Source organism: Spermophilus citellus (genome assembly GCF_964194105.1).
Source record: "Spermophilus citellus genome assembly, chromosome: 18".
In the NCBI taxonomy this organism is placed as follows: Eukaryota; Metazoa; Chordata; class Mammalia; order Rodentia; family Sciuridae; genus Spermophilus; species Spermophilus citellus.
This window is the reverse complement of record NC_138200.1, coordinates 39,970,925-39,988,402: the sequence shown is the minus strand read 5'-3', so window position 1 is coordinate 39,988,402 and position 17,478 is coordinate 39,970,925. Positions and strand designations below refer to the sequence as shown.

Here is a 17,478-nt window from a genome sequence, read left to right as displayed (position 1 = left end):
CCCCCAAATGATTAAACAGATTTACCATATAATCCATTGATCCATTCCTAGGTATATAACCCAAAAAAACAAAAAGCATGCGTCCCCACAAAAAGATATACACAAATGCTAATAGCAGTGTTATTCATAATAGCCAAAGAATAGAAACAACCCAAATGACCTTCATTTGATGAAAAAAAATAATGCCACATATCTACACAACAGAATACTCTATAAATTTGTGAAGATTACATATATCTGTGAATAAGAGCCATTAAATTGTACATTTTAAATGGACAGGTTATATGTCAAGTAAGCTGCTAAGTAAATGTTTGGAGAAATGACATAACATCTTTGCCCTTGCCTTTTTAGCCTTGAATGGCACTCACCTTTGCCATCACATAAATGGCACACATTAATAACTGGTCCAGATGTCTGTCCATCATAAGTTCTGTACACTGAATTATGGAGAATTCAAAGCAGGTCCAAATTTTTTTCCTCAGTTCATCTGAAATATCTAGTTTAGCACAAAGATCCCGAAGGCGGACACCTGCTAAGTGGTATACCTAATAAATAAATAAGAATATTTAAAATTTTGTTTAACACTTATATATCCCCAGCTCATGTTCTGGTTAGGGTACATAAAAAATTACCTTTCTAAAGAAAAGTGATAACGAGCTGGTCTTCCTAGGTCTAACATTGCTGCTCGTTAATGGCTGGCCTTGTTTCTGCTGTTGTCCACCGGGGGAAATCTGTTGGATGGCCACTTGACCAGGGACTTGCAAAGTTGTTCCTGTCACCTGTTGAGAGCTCAGACTTCCAGTGAGGGCCTGAGCACTGAGGGGCTGAATGGAGCCAGTCACAGCCTGTGCCTGCCCCCCAACATTGACTTGGACTGGGAAGAATGTTATCCCTCCATTTTCATTGGCAATACCTACACCAGTTTGTTACAACATGGGAAAAAAAGACATGAAGAAAATGTTGAAAATATGAGGTTCTCTTGGCAGAGGTTTCCTTTTTTTCTTTCCTCCTAAAGTTCCTCTCCCCATCACTTCTCTATTCCAGACGTTACTCCTCTAGCCAAACCTTAAGTAACTTTCCAATAAATGCCAGAGAACTCAATATCCAACTCTTCCTTACCTTGTACAGGAATGGTCACTGTCTGTCCATTGTTGGCCGTGACAGTGGCAGTTGCCATGGTGACTAAAGTCTGTCCAGGAACTGGTGTGACAGAAACAGCCTCCCCAGATACATTCTGTACCGGTACAGCATTGACTAGGGGCTGTGAGGGAATGCGCCCAGGTGTCCCTCCATCAGAGGGGCTATCATTCTCAGCAAACAGCCGCCTTCTAGTAGTACTGGCTGTTGGGGAGCTGTACCTATCATATAATGAAGTTGGAGATGTCATGCCTAGGGTAAAAACAAATCAAACAAACCATTTAACATGAGACAAATCCACTTCCATCGAAGCTCTTGTGTTCAAAATAACTACAATATTTCAAATAATTAAAAACTTAAAAAGCAAATAAAACTTACAGAAGTCATAGTGTACCTACAGTCAACTAATAAAAAATTCAGGTCAACACTACTGAAAGCAAAATTTTATGAAGAAATGTTTCTGTATTTTTCTCACTGTGCTGCCTTCTCTATTCCACTTTCCACTAAAACTAGGCTTTGTCTTCTACTACAAAGACTCCATGATACAGAGGAAAGTTAAGAAATTTCTCTTTAAAAAGAGTATAGAAAAATAGAGAGAATTTTTTAATATTTCTTTTTTTTTTTTTTTAGTAGACACATCATCTTTATTTTATTTGTATGTAGTGCTAAGGATCGAACCCAGCGCCCAGCATATGCCAGGCAAGCGAGTTACCGCTTGAGCCACATCCCCAGCCCATACTGAAATTCTAACATCCGTGCACAGTGTACTTTCACTGCAAAGCCATTACTTGATAAGGGGAACATGATGGTAGTATCACATCTGACAGCATTTTCCAGTTGTGCATGAATTTTCACCTTAGTATTTTTCTACATAAACAGAATTACTGAATTTCAATATTATGCTCTTCAGCAAGGTGGACATACACGGTTTAGATTCAACTAAGCTTAGAATTGTCCCCCCTCCCTGGCATACTAGGGATTGAACTGAGGTTATGCCCAGCCCTTTTATTTTGAGACAGTCTCAGGTAAGTTGCTGAAGCTGTCTATGAACCTGTGATCCTCCTACCTCTCAACCTCCCAAGTTACTGGAATTATAGGTTATGAGCCACCAAGTCCAGCAATACTTTTCTTTTTTAAAAAAACAGCTGTACTGAGATATGGGTCACATGCCATACATTTCACCCATTTAAGTTGTGTAAACCAATGGGGTTTGGTGTATTATGAATTTTTCTAAATTGTAGTAATATATGTAACATAAAATTAGCCACTTTAAAAAACCATTCTTAAGTGTACAACTTAGTAGCATTAAGCACATCTACAACATTGTACAATCATTAACACTATTTCCGAAACTTTTCATTACTCCAAAAACACTAATCATTACAGCTTAGTTTATTTTTAAATATTCAAACCAATGTTTATTTCTAAGAAGGAAGCAATCCTTTCCCTCTTCCATGTCCACCTGTAAAAACTGTACATCAGAAGGTTTTTAAATTTAAAAATATATGTAGGAAGATCATAAGAGGGTTTACAGGAGTAAGTGCTGAGAGACTGTGCCTTAACTTTACCTGATGATCCAAAAATAAACTTACTAGGTCTGCATTTGGTACAAAACTGCAGAATCAGCAAGAATGTGTGAAATATTTTTTTTTAACACTGAGAAAAATGGACAACTAATAAGTTAAAGGAAAATGAAGTTTAATGTCAAATCCCAATCCATAGATTAGGGAAGGAAAAACTATAGAAACATGAGAAAGAATAGGTGTTAAGATTCATAGATATATTCGAGTTGATAATAAGCAGGAAAACATTTAAGCCACTGTGAATCCTCTTCAAGTTTTCATATGGATCATACATATTTATTGACTGCACTGACTAGAGTGATTCTTGACTTTAAAACTGATCCACCTAAAATGAGCACAGTGGCACACACCTGTAATCTCAGGAAGCTGAGGCAGGAGAACTGCAAGTTCAAGGCCAGCCTGGGAAACTTAGCAATACTCTGTCTCAAAACAAAATTTAAAAATTTAGGAATGTAGCTTAGTGGGAAAGAATTTGCCTACCATGAGTGAGGTCCTGGGTTCAATCGCTAGTACTGCAAAATACAAACTGATCCTTCTACAGCCAGGACTTATCAAACTGATCTAGAACAAGAATATTTGAATGGCATTCAACCATACACAACTTGCTTAATTTAAAAAACTGTTTTTTAAATAGTAGTTGTGGGACTAGGAGTGTGGCTCAGTGGTAGAGCATGTGCAAGGCCCTCGGTTTAATCCCCAGCACCAAAAGAAAAAGCAGTGTTATCTCCTACATGTAAATTTATTTTTGTGATAAATTTCTTAAATGCTCTTTTTAGATACACTCGACAGTAGAATGTATTTTGACATATTATACATACACAGTGTTTAATTTATTCTAATTAGGATCCCATTCTTGTGGTTGAACATGTTGTAGAATTATACTGGTCATGTATTCCTATATGAACACAGGAAAGTTATGTCTGCTTCCAATTCCCATCTCTACTCCCTTCCCTTCATTCCCTTTTGTCTAATTCAATGAACTTATATTCTTCCTTTCTCCCCCTTTATTGTGTATTAGCATCTGCATATCAGAGAGAACCTTCAACCTTTGGTTTTTGGGGATTGGCTTATTAAACTTAGCATATGTCGGGCTCCATTTCCATCTATTTACTGGCAAATGCCATAATTTCATTCTTCTTTATGGCTGAGTAATATGCCATTGTGTATATATGCCACATTTTCTTTATCCATTCCTCGGTTTAAGGGCATCTTGGTTGGTTACATAGCTTAGTTATTGTGAACTGAGCTGCTATAAACATTCATGTGGCTACATCACTGTAGTATGCCGATTTTAAGTCCTTTGGATATATACTGAAGAGTGGTAATAACTGGATCAAATGGTGGTTCCATTCCAAGTTTTCTGAGGAAACTCCATACTGCTTTCCAGAGTAGTTGTACCAATATGCAGTCCCACCAACAATCTATGAGTGTACCTTTTCCCCTGCAACCTCGCCAACATTTATTTTTACTTGTATTCTTTTTTTTTTATTGATTGTTCAAAACATTACAGAGCTCATGATATATCATCTTTCATACATTAGACTCAATTGGGTTTTGAACTCCCATTTTTACCCCAAATACAGATTGCAGAATCACAACTGTTACATACTCACATTATTACATAATGGCATATTAGTGACTGTTGTGTTCTGCTACCTTTCCTATCCCCTACTATCCCCCCTCCCCTCCCCTCCCCTCCCTTCTTCCCTCTCTACCTCCTCTGCTGTTGTTCAATTCTCTCCCCTTTTTTCCCCCCACTTGTATTCTTTATAATTACTATTCTGACTGGAGTGAGATGAAATCTGTTTATTTCTCTAATTGCTGGTGATGTTGAACAATTTTTCAGATTTTTTTTTAACCATTCATATTACTTCTTCTGTGAAGTATCTGTTCAGTTCCTTTGCCCATTTATTGATTGGGTTATTTGAGGTTTTTGGTGTTAGGATTTTTTGAGTTCTTTGTACATCTTGGAGATTAATGCTCTGAGGTATAAGGTGCAAAGATTTTCTTCCATTCTGTTGGCTCTCTGTTCATGTTCTTGATGGTTTCCTTTGCTGTGAAGAACTTCTTAGTTTGATACCATCCCATCTATTCTTGATTTTACTTCTTGTGTTTTAGAAGTCTTCTGGAGGATGTCAGTTCCTAAAATGACATGATGGACAGTTGGGCCTACATTTCTTCTAGTAGGCACAGGGTCTCTGGTCTTAATGCTTAGTTCCTTGATCCACTTTGAGTTTTGTGCAGGGTGAGAGATAGGGATTCAATTTCATTCGGCTACATATGGATTTCCAGTTTTCCCAGTACCACTTGTTGAAGAGGCTATCTTTCCTCCAATGTATGTTTATGGCACCTTTGTCTAGTATGAGATAACTCTATGTGGGTTTGTCTCTGAGGATTCTATTCTGTCTTTTTGGTGCCAATACCATGTTGTTTTTGTTACTATAACTCTGTAGTGTAACTTATGGTCTGGTATTGTGATGCCCCCTGCTTCAGTCTTCTTGTTAGGGATTGCTTTGGCCTCTTATTTTTCCAAATGAATTTCACAGCTGCTTTTTCTAAACCTATGAAGAATGTCATTGAAATTTTCACAGGAATTGCATTAAATCTGTATAGCATTTTTGGTAATATGGCCATTTTGGCAATATTACTTCTGCCTATCCAAGAACCTTGGGAGATCTTTCCATCTTCTAAGGTCTTCAATTTCTTTCTATACTGTTCTGTAGTTCATATTGAGGATGTCTTTCACCTCTTTTGTTAGATTGGGTCCCAAGTATTTTAGTTTTGAGACTATTGTGACTGGGATAGTTTTCCAAATTTCTCTTTCAGTTGATTCATCATTGGTGTACAGGAACACAATTGATTTATGGGTGTTAATTTATATCCTCCTACTTTACTGAATTTATTTATGAGTTCTAGAAGTTTTCTGGTGGCATTGTTGGGTCTTCTAAATATAGAATCATGTTGTTGGCAAATAGGGTGAATTTAAATTTTGCACCTAGTAGATCTAAGAAGCTGATTAAAATATAAACCAGATGCATAGCAAACCTGCTCTTTTCTGTACTTCTTGGACCAGCACTGCTGTCATCTTAATTCAGGTAGCACAGCTCAACTGATAAAACTGAATGTGTTTAGGCCACCAAGTTCTCTTATCTCACTGGTATTTCTACCTAATTGGTTCATGCAGCTCTAACCTTAAGAAGACTTCTCTACTTCTTCTAATCTTAAAAATAACCCATTTCCCTTTTTTAAAAAAGTATAGATATCACTGGGAATTCTATCACCCAACAAGAATTATTCTTAAAAGTTGGTTTTTCCACTTCTGCCCATTTTTATGCTTTGAGGAAAACATTCACTTTAAAAATAAGGATAATATTAAATATATAGCATCCTATCCTTTTAAAAAGTAACTTGAGGCTTGGGGATAAAACTCAGAAGTAGAGTGCTTGCCTAGCATGTATGAGGCCATGGGTTCTATGCCCAGCACAACAAAGAAGATTCTTGTTCTGTCATATATTTTCCTCATTAAATATTCTTTAAAACCATTATTTTTAAATGATTCATGTGGCACCAAATCACAGACTTTGGTGCAAGGTTCCAAAATATTCCTTCTAACATTTTGAACTTACTTCTTCCGAGCCCTCCAGTATCAGCACGAACTTCACTCACCCTTCTAGGAGTCAAAGGGGAGGCAGTAATACAAATTTCATCTGCTCTTTCCAGGTTCTGAGGTGGCATGACCTATAAATAATTGTTCACACAAAATGGTAATATTTGAAGAAGCATTGTCATTAGAAATATAGTAATACTCTAAGAAGAAAACTATCTTGGCTCATTAGTTCTTCCACCTTAATAAAATCAGCTTTTTCCATTTTCATACTAAAACTAAAAAGCCTCCCAAACTGAAAATTGGGTATTAAATATGAATCAACCTTTATTACTGATTTGGAGAGTTAGAATGGCAATTATGCTAATGAACAGAAACTTGATCCGGAATCAAGAAAAACCATTGAATTTTACTGTCACTGAAACCTTGGGACAATTTCAAATTATTCCTGGTTCTTGTTAATATTTACAGAGGTAGATAGATATTAATGCCAACTATCAAACCTCTCACCCCCTACATGGAAAATACTAAATTTAAATGCTGTCTGGTGAAAGGGTACTGGAATAGGATAGATATTGATGTACTTTTCTTATAAAAAGCTGTTAGGATACTTTCACAAACCTCTTCACATGTAGGAACTCTGTTTTCATTGTCTCTAATTCTATCCCAGAGTGGAGACTCTGGTTTCCATGCCAAATGATCTAAGATCTGTTCTTCAATCTGATTAAGGTGTTTTACCACCTCTCTACAAAGGCCATCTTCTGCTCTAATGAATACTTCTATTACCTGAAATAAAGAAAAAGGCCTTGGATCATTTAATAATTACTATGATTTTTCACACAAAAAATTTTTACTAAGCATAAAAGTAAAATGGACTCATCTGTTTAAATATTTTTCAATATTTAGACAAATATCAAAAATTATAAATTTAACAAAAGTTTGATTTTGAAACAGTGGTTCTTCCTTTTACTATCTTGTAAATAATTAATGTATACATAAATTATATAAAATATTTTCTACAGTGATATATTTCAAAATGTGTAAATGAAAAAATATCCTTTGTATATTGAGTATGAAAACATTACTGTTAATATTTTATACTAAGAACCTGGTGTGTGCCTCAGCACAAGACCCTGGGTTCAATACCCAGCATACACACAAAAGAAAAAAACCAAAAAAAAAAATACATCAAAGCCCTTTAAACAGAAACTAATTTTGACCATATGCTAAGTTAACATCAAGGAAGACCCTGTCTCAAAAAAGGGATGGGGATGTAGCTCAGTGGTAAAGTGTCACTGTGTTCAATCCCTAGTACCAAACAAAAGAAGTAAATAGCTAGAAGATTAATGCCTCTCTGTAATGACAGGAAATTATTTATTAATTTTTGGTACCAGGAATTGAACCCTGGGTTGTTTAACCACTGAGCCACATCACCAGCCCTTTATATATTTTATTTTGAGACAGAGTCATACCAAGTTGCTCAGGGCCTTGCTAAATTGCTGAGGCTGGCCTTGAGCTTGCAACATTCCTGCCTTAGCTTTCCAAGTCCCTGGGATTACAGGCATGTGCCACCACACCCAGCTAGAGAACTTACTTTTTCAAACTACTCTCAATGTTATTTAACTTTCACAACAACAACAAAAAAAGGCTGCAATACAAGATTAGCTAGTGATGCGCACATTACTTTTTAAAGCCTTGTAAGACTCCTGAAATCACAGTATTCTAAAAATCCTTTATCAGTTGGGTGTGGTGGTACACACCTGTAATCCTAGCTATTCAGGAGACTGAGGTCAGCATGGACCACTTAGTGAGACCCTATCTCAAATAAAATAAAAAGGACTGGGGAGTTGTATCAGCGATAGAGTGCTTGCCTAGTACATGCAAAGCACTGGTTCAATTGCCAATACCACAAAACAAACAAAAAGTTGTTAAGGACTAACAACAGGAAGTTCATCTCATCCATGATCATTAATATCATACTTTAAAAAAATACCTTATAATATCATGTGCATATTTGAATATGTAACAAATCCCATCACTATATACAACTATAGTGCACCAATTAAAAAAACATGAGAAGAAAAAATACCTTATAAAAATGATAAAGTGGTACATCAAATATTTCAGTAATGAATGGAAAGTTCCCAGGAGGCTTATAAGAAAAAGTTACAACCTCAAGGCAGCAAGCTAAGAGTGATCTATGGAATGCATCTTGTTCCAGAACACCCTATAAAACAAAGTTAAAAACATTTAGAAACATTAGCCTACTCTAAAAGGACATTTCATACTTAAAATAAAAACACCAGATAAGGTCTTGTTTTCTGAGTTAGTGGAAGTATGTGCTTACTTTCTTACAGAACCTTTCTTAACTCTATAAATAAGCTTTCTTTTATCAAAAATATAAAGGAATATATAAGAACTTACAAAAATCTTATATACTATGAAATATGATATCTCTAACCAAAATGCAAATGCACCCTGATGCTTAGAATAATGTAAAAAGATATTACAAAACAGTTTTCACAGTAAGAGGGCACTGTCACAAAAAGACGGCTGGAAGGCAGGCAAGAAGGTGACTGGCTTGATGACCATGTGCCAAAAAACATGTTTATTGTAGAGTGACATAAGTACAGGTGATTTGCTTTGCTTATTAGTTTCTCAAAAGTGTATATGAATATTTATTATTTTTGAATTAAAAAGTTACTCAGCCAACAAGAAAAAATATGGATAAATGAGAATTCATCAAAATTTAAAAATTAAGAATAAATGGGGCTGGGGATATAGCTCAGTTGGTAGAGTGCTTGCCTCACATGCACAAAGCCCTGGGTTCAATCCCCAACACTACCAAAATAAATAAATAAATAAACTGGAGAGATAGAATTGTGACTCAGTGGTAAAGCACTTGCCTAGCATATGTGAGGCACTGGGTTCAATTCTCAGCACTGCATATAAATAAAAGGTACACTGACAACTAAAAAAAATATTTAAAAAAAAGAGGGCTGGGGATGTGGCTCAAGTGGTAGCGCGCTCGCCTGGCATGCGTGCGGCCCGGGTTCGATCCTCAGCACCACATACAAACAAAGATGTTGTGTCCGCCGAAAACTAAATAAATAAAATATTTTTTAAAAAAAAGAATGGAGACTAACAACAGGGTGAAAACAAAACCCACAGAATGGGAGAAAATACTTGCAAATTGGACACCTGGTAAAGGATTAAAATGTAGAATTTAAAAAACTAATCTAGAAAGGATTAACATCTAGAATTAATATCTAGAATTTTAAAAATTGTTAGGGAAATGCAAATCAAAAGCACCATGAGATATTACTTCATATCCATCAAGATGAATATTTTTCAAAAAATGAAAAATAACAAATGTTTTGAGGATGTGAGAAAGCCGAAACCCTGGTGTAGGGCTGGTGAGAATGTAAAGAAAGTGGTACAGCTGCTATGGCTGTACCAGTATGGCAGTTCCTGAAAAAGTTAAACAAATAGTCACCACATGGAATTAGGGATGTGGCTCAGTAATAGAATGCTTGCTCAAAAGCCTGGGTCTGATCTCCAGAACTGTCTTCCCCCACCAACCCTGCCCCCCACCAAAAAAAAAAAAAAAAAAAAAGAAGGAAAAGAAAAATTACCATGATCTAGCAATTATACTTCTAGGTATGAAGATCTCAAAAAAACTGTTAGCAGGGACTCAAACAGATGCTTGACAAATACTTTTACACCAATATTAACAGCAGCATTATTTACAGTAGTCAAAAGGTAGAAATGATCCAAATATCCACCATAAAATGAATGGATAAACAACATGTTTAAACAAAAGGGAAGAAAAATTGTGATTTATGCTGGAATGTGGATAAACCCTGAGAAGTGCATTAAGCCAGACTAAGAAGGACAAATATTGTACTAAATTCTATTTAAATGAGATACCTAGCATAGGTAAATAAATTCATAAAAAGACAGCCAGAAAACAGACTAAGTAAAGGTTACCAAAGGATATAGAGAGAGAGGTGAACAAGGTGTGTGTGAATATGTATATGTGTGTGTGTATGTGTGTATAAATTGCTGTATGAATTTAAAGGGCTATTTTATGACTTATGACTTTATTTTTTGTAAAGCACATATTGAAGGATATATAAAAAACAGCTACAGTTTAGAGGCCAATAAAGTTATATTCACCAAAGTAACTGATTTAAAAAAAAATTCTTTACTGTGGTAAAATATACTTAACAAAACAGCATTTAACCATCTTGAAGTTTACAATTCAGTGACATTAAGTATGGTAACAGTGTTATGTAACCATAACCACCCTCCACCTCCAGAACTCTTTTCATCTTCCTGAATTGAGTCTATTCTGAGATGCCAATCTTATTCCCTAGAGTCATACATCATTTCTTTTTAATGGCTCTTCCTCCTTCTTCCTTCCTTACCTTCCTCCCTCTTCTGTCCTTTCTTTCCCTCTTCTCTACCCCACCTTATTTTTTTTTTTTTTAATTTTTGAGTAGAGAAGAAGGAAACTGTTTTACTCACAGATAAATCCATGTCTCCCAGTCTTTTTTGTTCCTGCTCAATAACAGATTCTAATACTTTATAGTAAAGCATCTCTGCAAAACGAAAATGTTTGCTGGCAATTTCTGTAGAAATAATTTTAAAAACACAAAAATCAAATACCAAGAAAATAAACAACATGCAAAATGAAGGCCCATCACTCACTCTCTACCCACAAAATAAAACTTAAAAACCAAAACCATACTTCAGATATATGCCTTTTCTATAATAGCTTATTTAGTTATCCCTAAAATTCCTTATATTCTTCATGGTAACATTCATATTTTTTCTAAAATTGCTAACTGAAATTTGCATATAAAAATTTATAATATCACTGCATTAAGATTCACATATTTTTGTTCTGTTTGGAAAAAAAATAGTTCTATGATGCTACAGTTTGGATGTTGAATATCCTCTAAATACCCATGTAATAGACTTGGTCCTAAGAGTGGCTCTATGGGAAAGTGGTGGGACCTTTACCAGATGGGGCCTAATTGGAAGTCCTTAAGTCACTGGGATCCCCATCTCTTCTTGTCTCTTTCTTGTTTTCTGGCTTATGATATGAGTTTGCCTCACCACATACTCTCTGACATTGTTATCCAGAATCCCCCCAAAGAGACCCAAAACAGTGGAGCTACTTGATCATGGAATGGAACAGTGAGATGAATAAACCTTTTCTAAGTTAATACTCTCGGGTGTTTTATTACAGTAACGAGAAGCTGACAGATGCTAAGAGATATGTAATTGGTTTACTATTCCACATACTTGGTTCCATTTTGACATCAAACAATTCCCAGTCCACGTTTGGGCATATGGACCAGTTACAGGTTGATCATCCCTAACGTGGAAATCCAAAATCCAAAATGATCCAAAATCTGAAACTTTTTAAGCACCAAGATGGAGTCATTTGAAAATTCAACCCTGAACTCATGTCACAGGCAAAACACAGATACACTAAAACTATTGCATTAAAGTATTAGGCTATAAGGTATATATAAAACATGAATAAATTTTGTGTTCAGATTTGTGTCCTATCCCCCAAGATACTTCAATTTGTATATCTAATACTCAAAAGTCTGAAAAAAAATCTGAAATCTGAAACACTTCTAGTCCCAAGCATTTCAGAAAAGAGATAGTCAACCCATTTATCTATCCTTGTTCGTACTATGTTGAAGAATCACTATAGTTTTGTTTAATTTCCAGTTTACAAATGAAAACTAAAGAATTTACCAATAGTCACCAGGCATGGTGATGCACACCTGTTAATCCCTGTGGCTTCAGATGCTGACACAGGAGGATGGAAAGTTCAAAGCCAGCCTCAGCAATTTAGCAAGGCCCTAAGTAACTCAGTGAGACCCTGTCTCAAAACATAAAAAGAGCTGGGAATGCGGCTCAGTAGTTAAACCACACACATGAAAAAGAATTTACCAATAAAAAAAGAACAAAAAATCTAACATAATATAGATACTAGTCTAAAATTTCTTTCAGAGAAGAGCCTAGAAGTCACTTGGATAAAAGAAAAAATAGCCACACTACACCTCTCCATTTAGTCATAAGTCTTTTCATGTTTCTGACTGGATTACCAAGAAAGTACTCCATGTACTTAAATACAATAATAAACCTTACCTTTAGCACAATTACTAAAATCCTCATCTGGCTGGGAATGCTGAGAATATATTTCATACATTTCTTTTAATCTGTTAGCAATAGCCTGGGTTGGATCTCTGGAACATGTCCTAAAAAGTAATAAAAAACTATCTAATATAAATGTCGTATCAGGTTATGAAAGGGTAAAATATTACAACTCTGTAATTTCATTAACATGTAAATGTAAAATCTTTGGACACTATATACCTTCCAAGTTAATTCAGAAGATCCCATGCTTCCTTTACAAAGGTGGCTAGACTATTATTTGGAGTGAAAAAGTACATATGCTATCTTGTGAGGCACTGTACCCTTCACTTTGGTAAACTTAGCAATCTTGGCCCTGGGGTCCAACTAATGCCATGACTGGTCCAAACTCAACTTGCATATCCCCAATAACTGATGACAACCAAAAACTGCCTTCAATTGATTCCCTAGAGAACATAGGTGCTTTTAAGAACACCTGAAAGAAAACAGGAAGAGGTATGTAACCTATACTGCAGACTCACATAAACCATTACTGACATTCTTTTTTTTTTCACCAAAATGAGGTTTATGTCATTAATTCTTTTTTATTAGAAAGCAATATAAATTAAATTCAGAAGGATTATACAAATACCACCATATGGGCCTTTGTAACCTCTGTGTGTTTATCTTGATCATAAATATATACATTTCACTGTAAAAACATAACAAGCTTGGAAAAATTTTTTTTTAAAAACCAGTTATAATTCTGTTAGAGATAATTACCAAGTATTGTATATAACCAGAATTTTATTTATGACACACACTTACCTTTTTACAAATGCAAAACCCTTTGATTTTACCTAGTATTTACTGGTAATATTTAACCCCACTGAGGGTATTTAAGATTAGAGTTGGGAGGCAGTTAACTTTCTTTGTAGGCCAAGTGTTTAGAGAGCTTTCAAAAGCAACAGTGGTTTTACTCTTGCTTTATGAACACAGAAAGCTTCATCTTATCTGTTCAAATCTGATCCACCCTTCAGAAATTTGTTCAGGTCCAATCCCTTTCATGAAGTTCTATGTCAACTCTCATTGACACTGACCACATAACCTCCTTTTCTACAATTGTAAAATAGTTGATAATGAGATTTGGTACCTTATCATACAGGGTTTTGCATTGTTAGTTTACCATTTCCTGTATCACATTAGAGAAATATGAGCAAAGATGATCTTCTGCTTATTCATCTTATATTGCTATGTCCTCTGCTGACCAACAAGACTGAGCATGCAACTGCTATACAATTATTAAAATGAGGTATAATAGTGAAAATTGATATAGGAATTGGAAAATGATCAACACCCGATCTTGGAAAGGTAGACAGAGCTCAAACTAACCTGAGAATCTGTTCCAATTTCTCACTTGGTGCATTCCTGAGGCCCGTCAGCATGGTGTGAAGACGACTCAAGCTATGTGTAGCTGTAGAAATGGGAGTCACACAAGGGCTGTTCTCCTTAATGTACCTCACACCAGTGAGTGGTGTGGAGATTCTAAGTGCTTTAGACTGGTGAATAAAATTATTAGGTAAGAAAGACTTTGTTACTTCACAAATAGGAATTTAATTCAATCAGACCTTATCTTTATAATATCAATAAATTTTAGCAACTCATTTATCACCTTCCTGGAATTTAAATATAACACAACTAAGAGCCGCCATTATCCATGTAAAGATATGTGACAAGACACTATTTATTTTAGCCAACTATATGTTTGTGTCTTAAAAGTTAAAACTTTAAGCCAGGTGAGGTAGCACATGCCTGTAATCACAGTGACTTAGGAGGCTAGGGCAGGAGGATCGAAAGTTTGAGGCCTGCCTTAGCAACTCATGGAGGCCTTAAGCACCTTAGGAAGACCCTGTCTCAAAAAAAAAAATAAATAAATAAAAAGGGCTGAGGATATGGCTCAGTGTTAAAGTGTCCCGAGTTCAATCCCCAAGTACCAAAGGGAAAAAAAAGTTAAAACTTTAAGGTATATCTTCCTATTATCTCTCTTTCAAAACTTGAGCTCAAAGAAAACCATTATGTTTTTAAAAATTAAGAATATTATTCTCAGGTCTGAGAAACAGAATTTGACAGCTCATATTCACCATCATGTCTACAAATCTCAAAAGATGGACAAATGAAAGCTATGGATTAAATCTGGCCCAAATAAAATCCAAGAGTTAACAAAGTCCATCCAAAGCATCAAATCTCCTTCAGAGAGACGATTAAACATTCTCCAAAAAGGCAATCTGAGGAAAAGCAATCTTCATCAATCTTTTTGCCCCTCCACTATCTTTAGTTATTGGACTCTATCACACTTTTTCTCTCTAGAATAGACAAGTCTTCCCAGAAATGTATTCTTGTATATAATATAAAAAAGATACAACTTAAAGACAAAGAATTTAAGCATAAATACATCTGCAAATAAAGCATCTTTTCTGATTTTTGCATAAACTCTGAAAAGTTAAAGTAGTTAAAGTAGCTTAATACTATCTTTTTATTATTATTATTATTATGGAACCCAGGGCCTTGTGCATGCAAAGCAAGTAGTCCATCACCGAGCTATAACCCCAGTCCTCAGCAGCATTTTTGATATTTAAAAAAGACAAGCCACATTTCCCTAAGTATTAAGTGTACTTACTCTGGAGAGTTTTTAAAACACCTAGCACAATTTTCATCTGGCATAAGAACAAGCTGTTCAATTCTCACTTGACACAGAAAAGCTCAGAAATAAATCTATGTGGTTTCTACCATTCAAAATAGTCTCAAAAAATATAAAATACTTGGGAATCAATCTAACAAAAGTAGTAAAAGACCTCTACAACAAAAACAACAGAACCTAAAGAAGGAAATTGAAGAAGACCTTAGAAGATGGAAATATCTCCCATGCTCTTGAATAGGCAGTGTCAATATTGTCAAAATGGCCATAAATACCAAAACTATTATACAGAGTTAATGCAATTCCTATTAAAATCCCAATGTCGGGGGCTGGGGTTGTGGCTCAGTGGTAGTGTGCTCGCCTAGCATGCATGAGGCACTGGGTTCGATCCTCAGCACCACATAAATGTAAAATAAAGATATTGTGTCCACCTAAAACTAAAAAATAAATATAAAAAAAAATCCCAATGTCATTCTTTATAGAACTCGAAAAAGCAATCATGAAATTCATTTGGATAAATAAGAGACCCAGGATAGTCAAAGCAATCCTTAGAAGAAAAGTGAAGAAGGAGGTATCACAATATAGACCTAAAACTATACTACAGAGGAGTAGTAACAAAAACAGCATGGTATTGGCACCAAAACAGACATGTAGACCAATGGTACAGAATAGAAGACACAGAGACCAACCCACATAAATACAGTTATCTTATTAGACAAAGACACCAAAAACATACATTGGAGAAAGGATAGCCTCTTCACCAAATGGTGCTGGGAAAACTGGAAATTCATATGTAGCAAAATAAAATTAAACTTCTCTCTCTCACCATGCACAAAACTCAACTCAAAGTGGATCAAGGAACTAGGAATTAGACCAGAGACCCTGCACTGAATAGAAGAAAAAGTAGGCCCAAATTTTCAACATGTCAGATTAGGCCCCGACTTCCTTAACAAGTCCTAAAGTGCAAGAAATAAAATCAAGAATTTATTGAATGGGATAGATTCAAACTAAAAAGCTTCTTCTCAACAAAAAGAGACAATCACTGAGGTGAAGAGACAGCCTACAGTATGGGAGCAAATTTTTACCACACATACATCAGATAGAGCACTAATCTCCAGGATATATAAATAACTCAAAAAACTTACACCGAAAAAAATCAACCCAATCAATAAATGGGCTAAGGAACTGAACAGACACTTCTCAGAAGAAGATATACAAGCGATCAACAAATATATGAAAAAGTGTTCAACATCTTCAGTAATTAAAGGCAAATCAAAACTAAAATTTCATCTCACCTCAGTCAGAATGGCAGTTATCAAGAATATAAGCAATAATAAGTGTTGGAGAGGATGTTGGGGGAAAAGGTACACTCATACATTGCTGGTGGGACTGCAAATTGGTGCAACTACTTTGGAAAGCAGTGTGGAGATTCCTCAGAGAACTTGGAATGGAATCACCATTTGACCCAGTTATACCACTCCTTGGTCTATATCCAAAGGACTTAATATCAGCATACTATAGTAATATAGCCACACCAATGTTTATAGCCACTAAATTCATATTAGCTAAACTGTGGAACCAACCTAGATGTCCATCAATAGATGAATGGATAAAGAAACTGTGGTATATATACACAATGTATAAAACTCAGCATTAAGAGAATAAAATTATGGCATAATTTGCAGGCAAATGGATGGAGTTCGAGAATATTAAGCTAAGCAAAGTAAGCCAATCTCAAAAAACCAAAGGCCAAATATTTTCTCTGATTAGTGGATACTGATCTATGATGGTGGTGGGGCATGGGAAGAATGGAGGAACTTTGGATTGGGCAAAGGGGAGGGCTGGGAGGGGTTATGAGGATAGGAAAGATGGTAGAATGAGATGGACATCATTACCCTAGGTACATGTATGATTACATGAATGGTGTGTCTCTACACCGTGTACAACCAGAGAATTGAAATGTTGGACTCCATTTGTGGTCAATGAATTGAAATGCATTCTGCTGTCATGTACAACTAAGTAGAACAAATTTAAATCTTTTTTAAAAAAACTAAGAAATCTATGTGGTTTCTACAGTAAATCTGTATGCTTTCTGTGTGTCTCAGATAGCAGTAGAGCTAGCTGGGCATGGCAGCACATGTCAGCACACACAGGTAATCCAATGACTAAGGAGGCTGAGGCAGGAGGATCAGGAGTTCAAAGCCAGCCTCAGCAAAAGTGAGGCCCTACGCAACTTAGCAAGACCTTGTCCCTTGTCTCACTAAAAAGAAAAAAAAAAAACCAGTAGAGCTAAGACCTTC

General features: G+C 35.6%; 1 protein-coding gene across 5 annotated transcripts in view; it reads right to left on the bottom strand.

The window, feature by feature from the left end:
- Nucleotides 1-17,478, bottom strand: part of RBL2 (RB transcriptional corepressor like 2) — a 68,930-nt gene that overhangs the window by 30,346 nt on the left and 21,106 nt on the right. For all 5 annotated transcript variants that reach the window (XR_014019699.1, XM_081274800.1, XM_081274799.1 and 2 more), the window contains exons 9-17: nucleotides 13,876-14,042; nucleotides 12,499-12,608; nucleotides 10,855-10,958; nucleotides 8,414-8,551; nucleotides 6,946-7,110; nucleotides 6,347-6,458; nucleotides 1,120-1,389; nucleotides 633-913; nucleotides 369-545 (exon numbers count right to left, since the gene is read on the bottom strand). Coding sequence is in view for 4 of the 5 variants with exons in the window: in XM_081274800.1 (XP_081130926.1) it covers nucleotides 369-545; nucleotides 633-913; nucleotides 1,120-1,389; nucleotides 6,347-6,458; nucleotides 6,946-7,110; nucleotides 8,414-8,551; nucleotides 10,855-10,958; nucleotides 12,499-12,608; nucleotides 13,876-14,042 (1,524 nt within the window). In the remaining variant the exon portion in view is untranslated. The remainder of the gene's footprint in view (nucleotides 1-368; nucleotides 546-632; nucleotides 914-1,119; nucleotides 1,390-6,346; nucleotides 6,459-6,945; nucleotides 7,111-8,413; nucleotides 8,552-10,854; nucleotides 10,959-12,498; nucleotides 12,609-13,875; nucleotides 14,043-17,478) is intronic.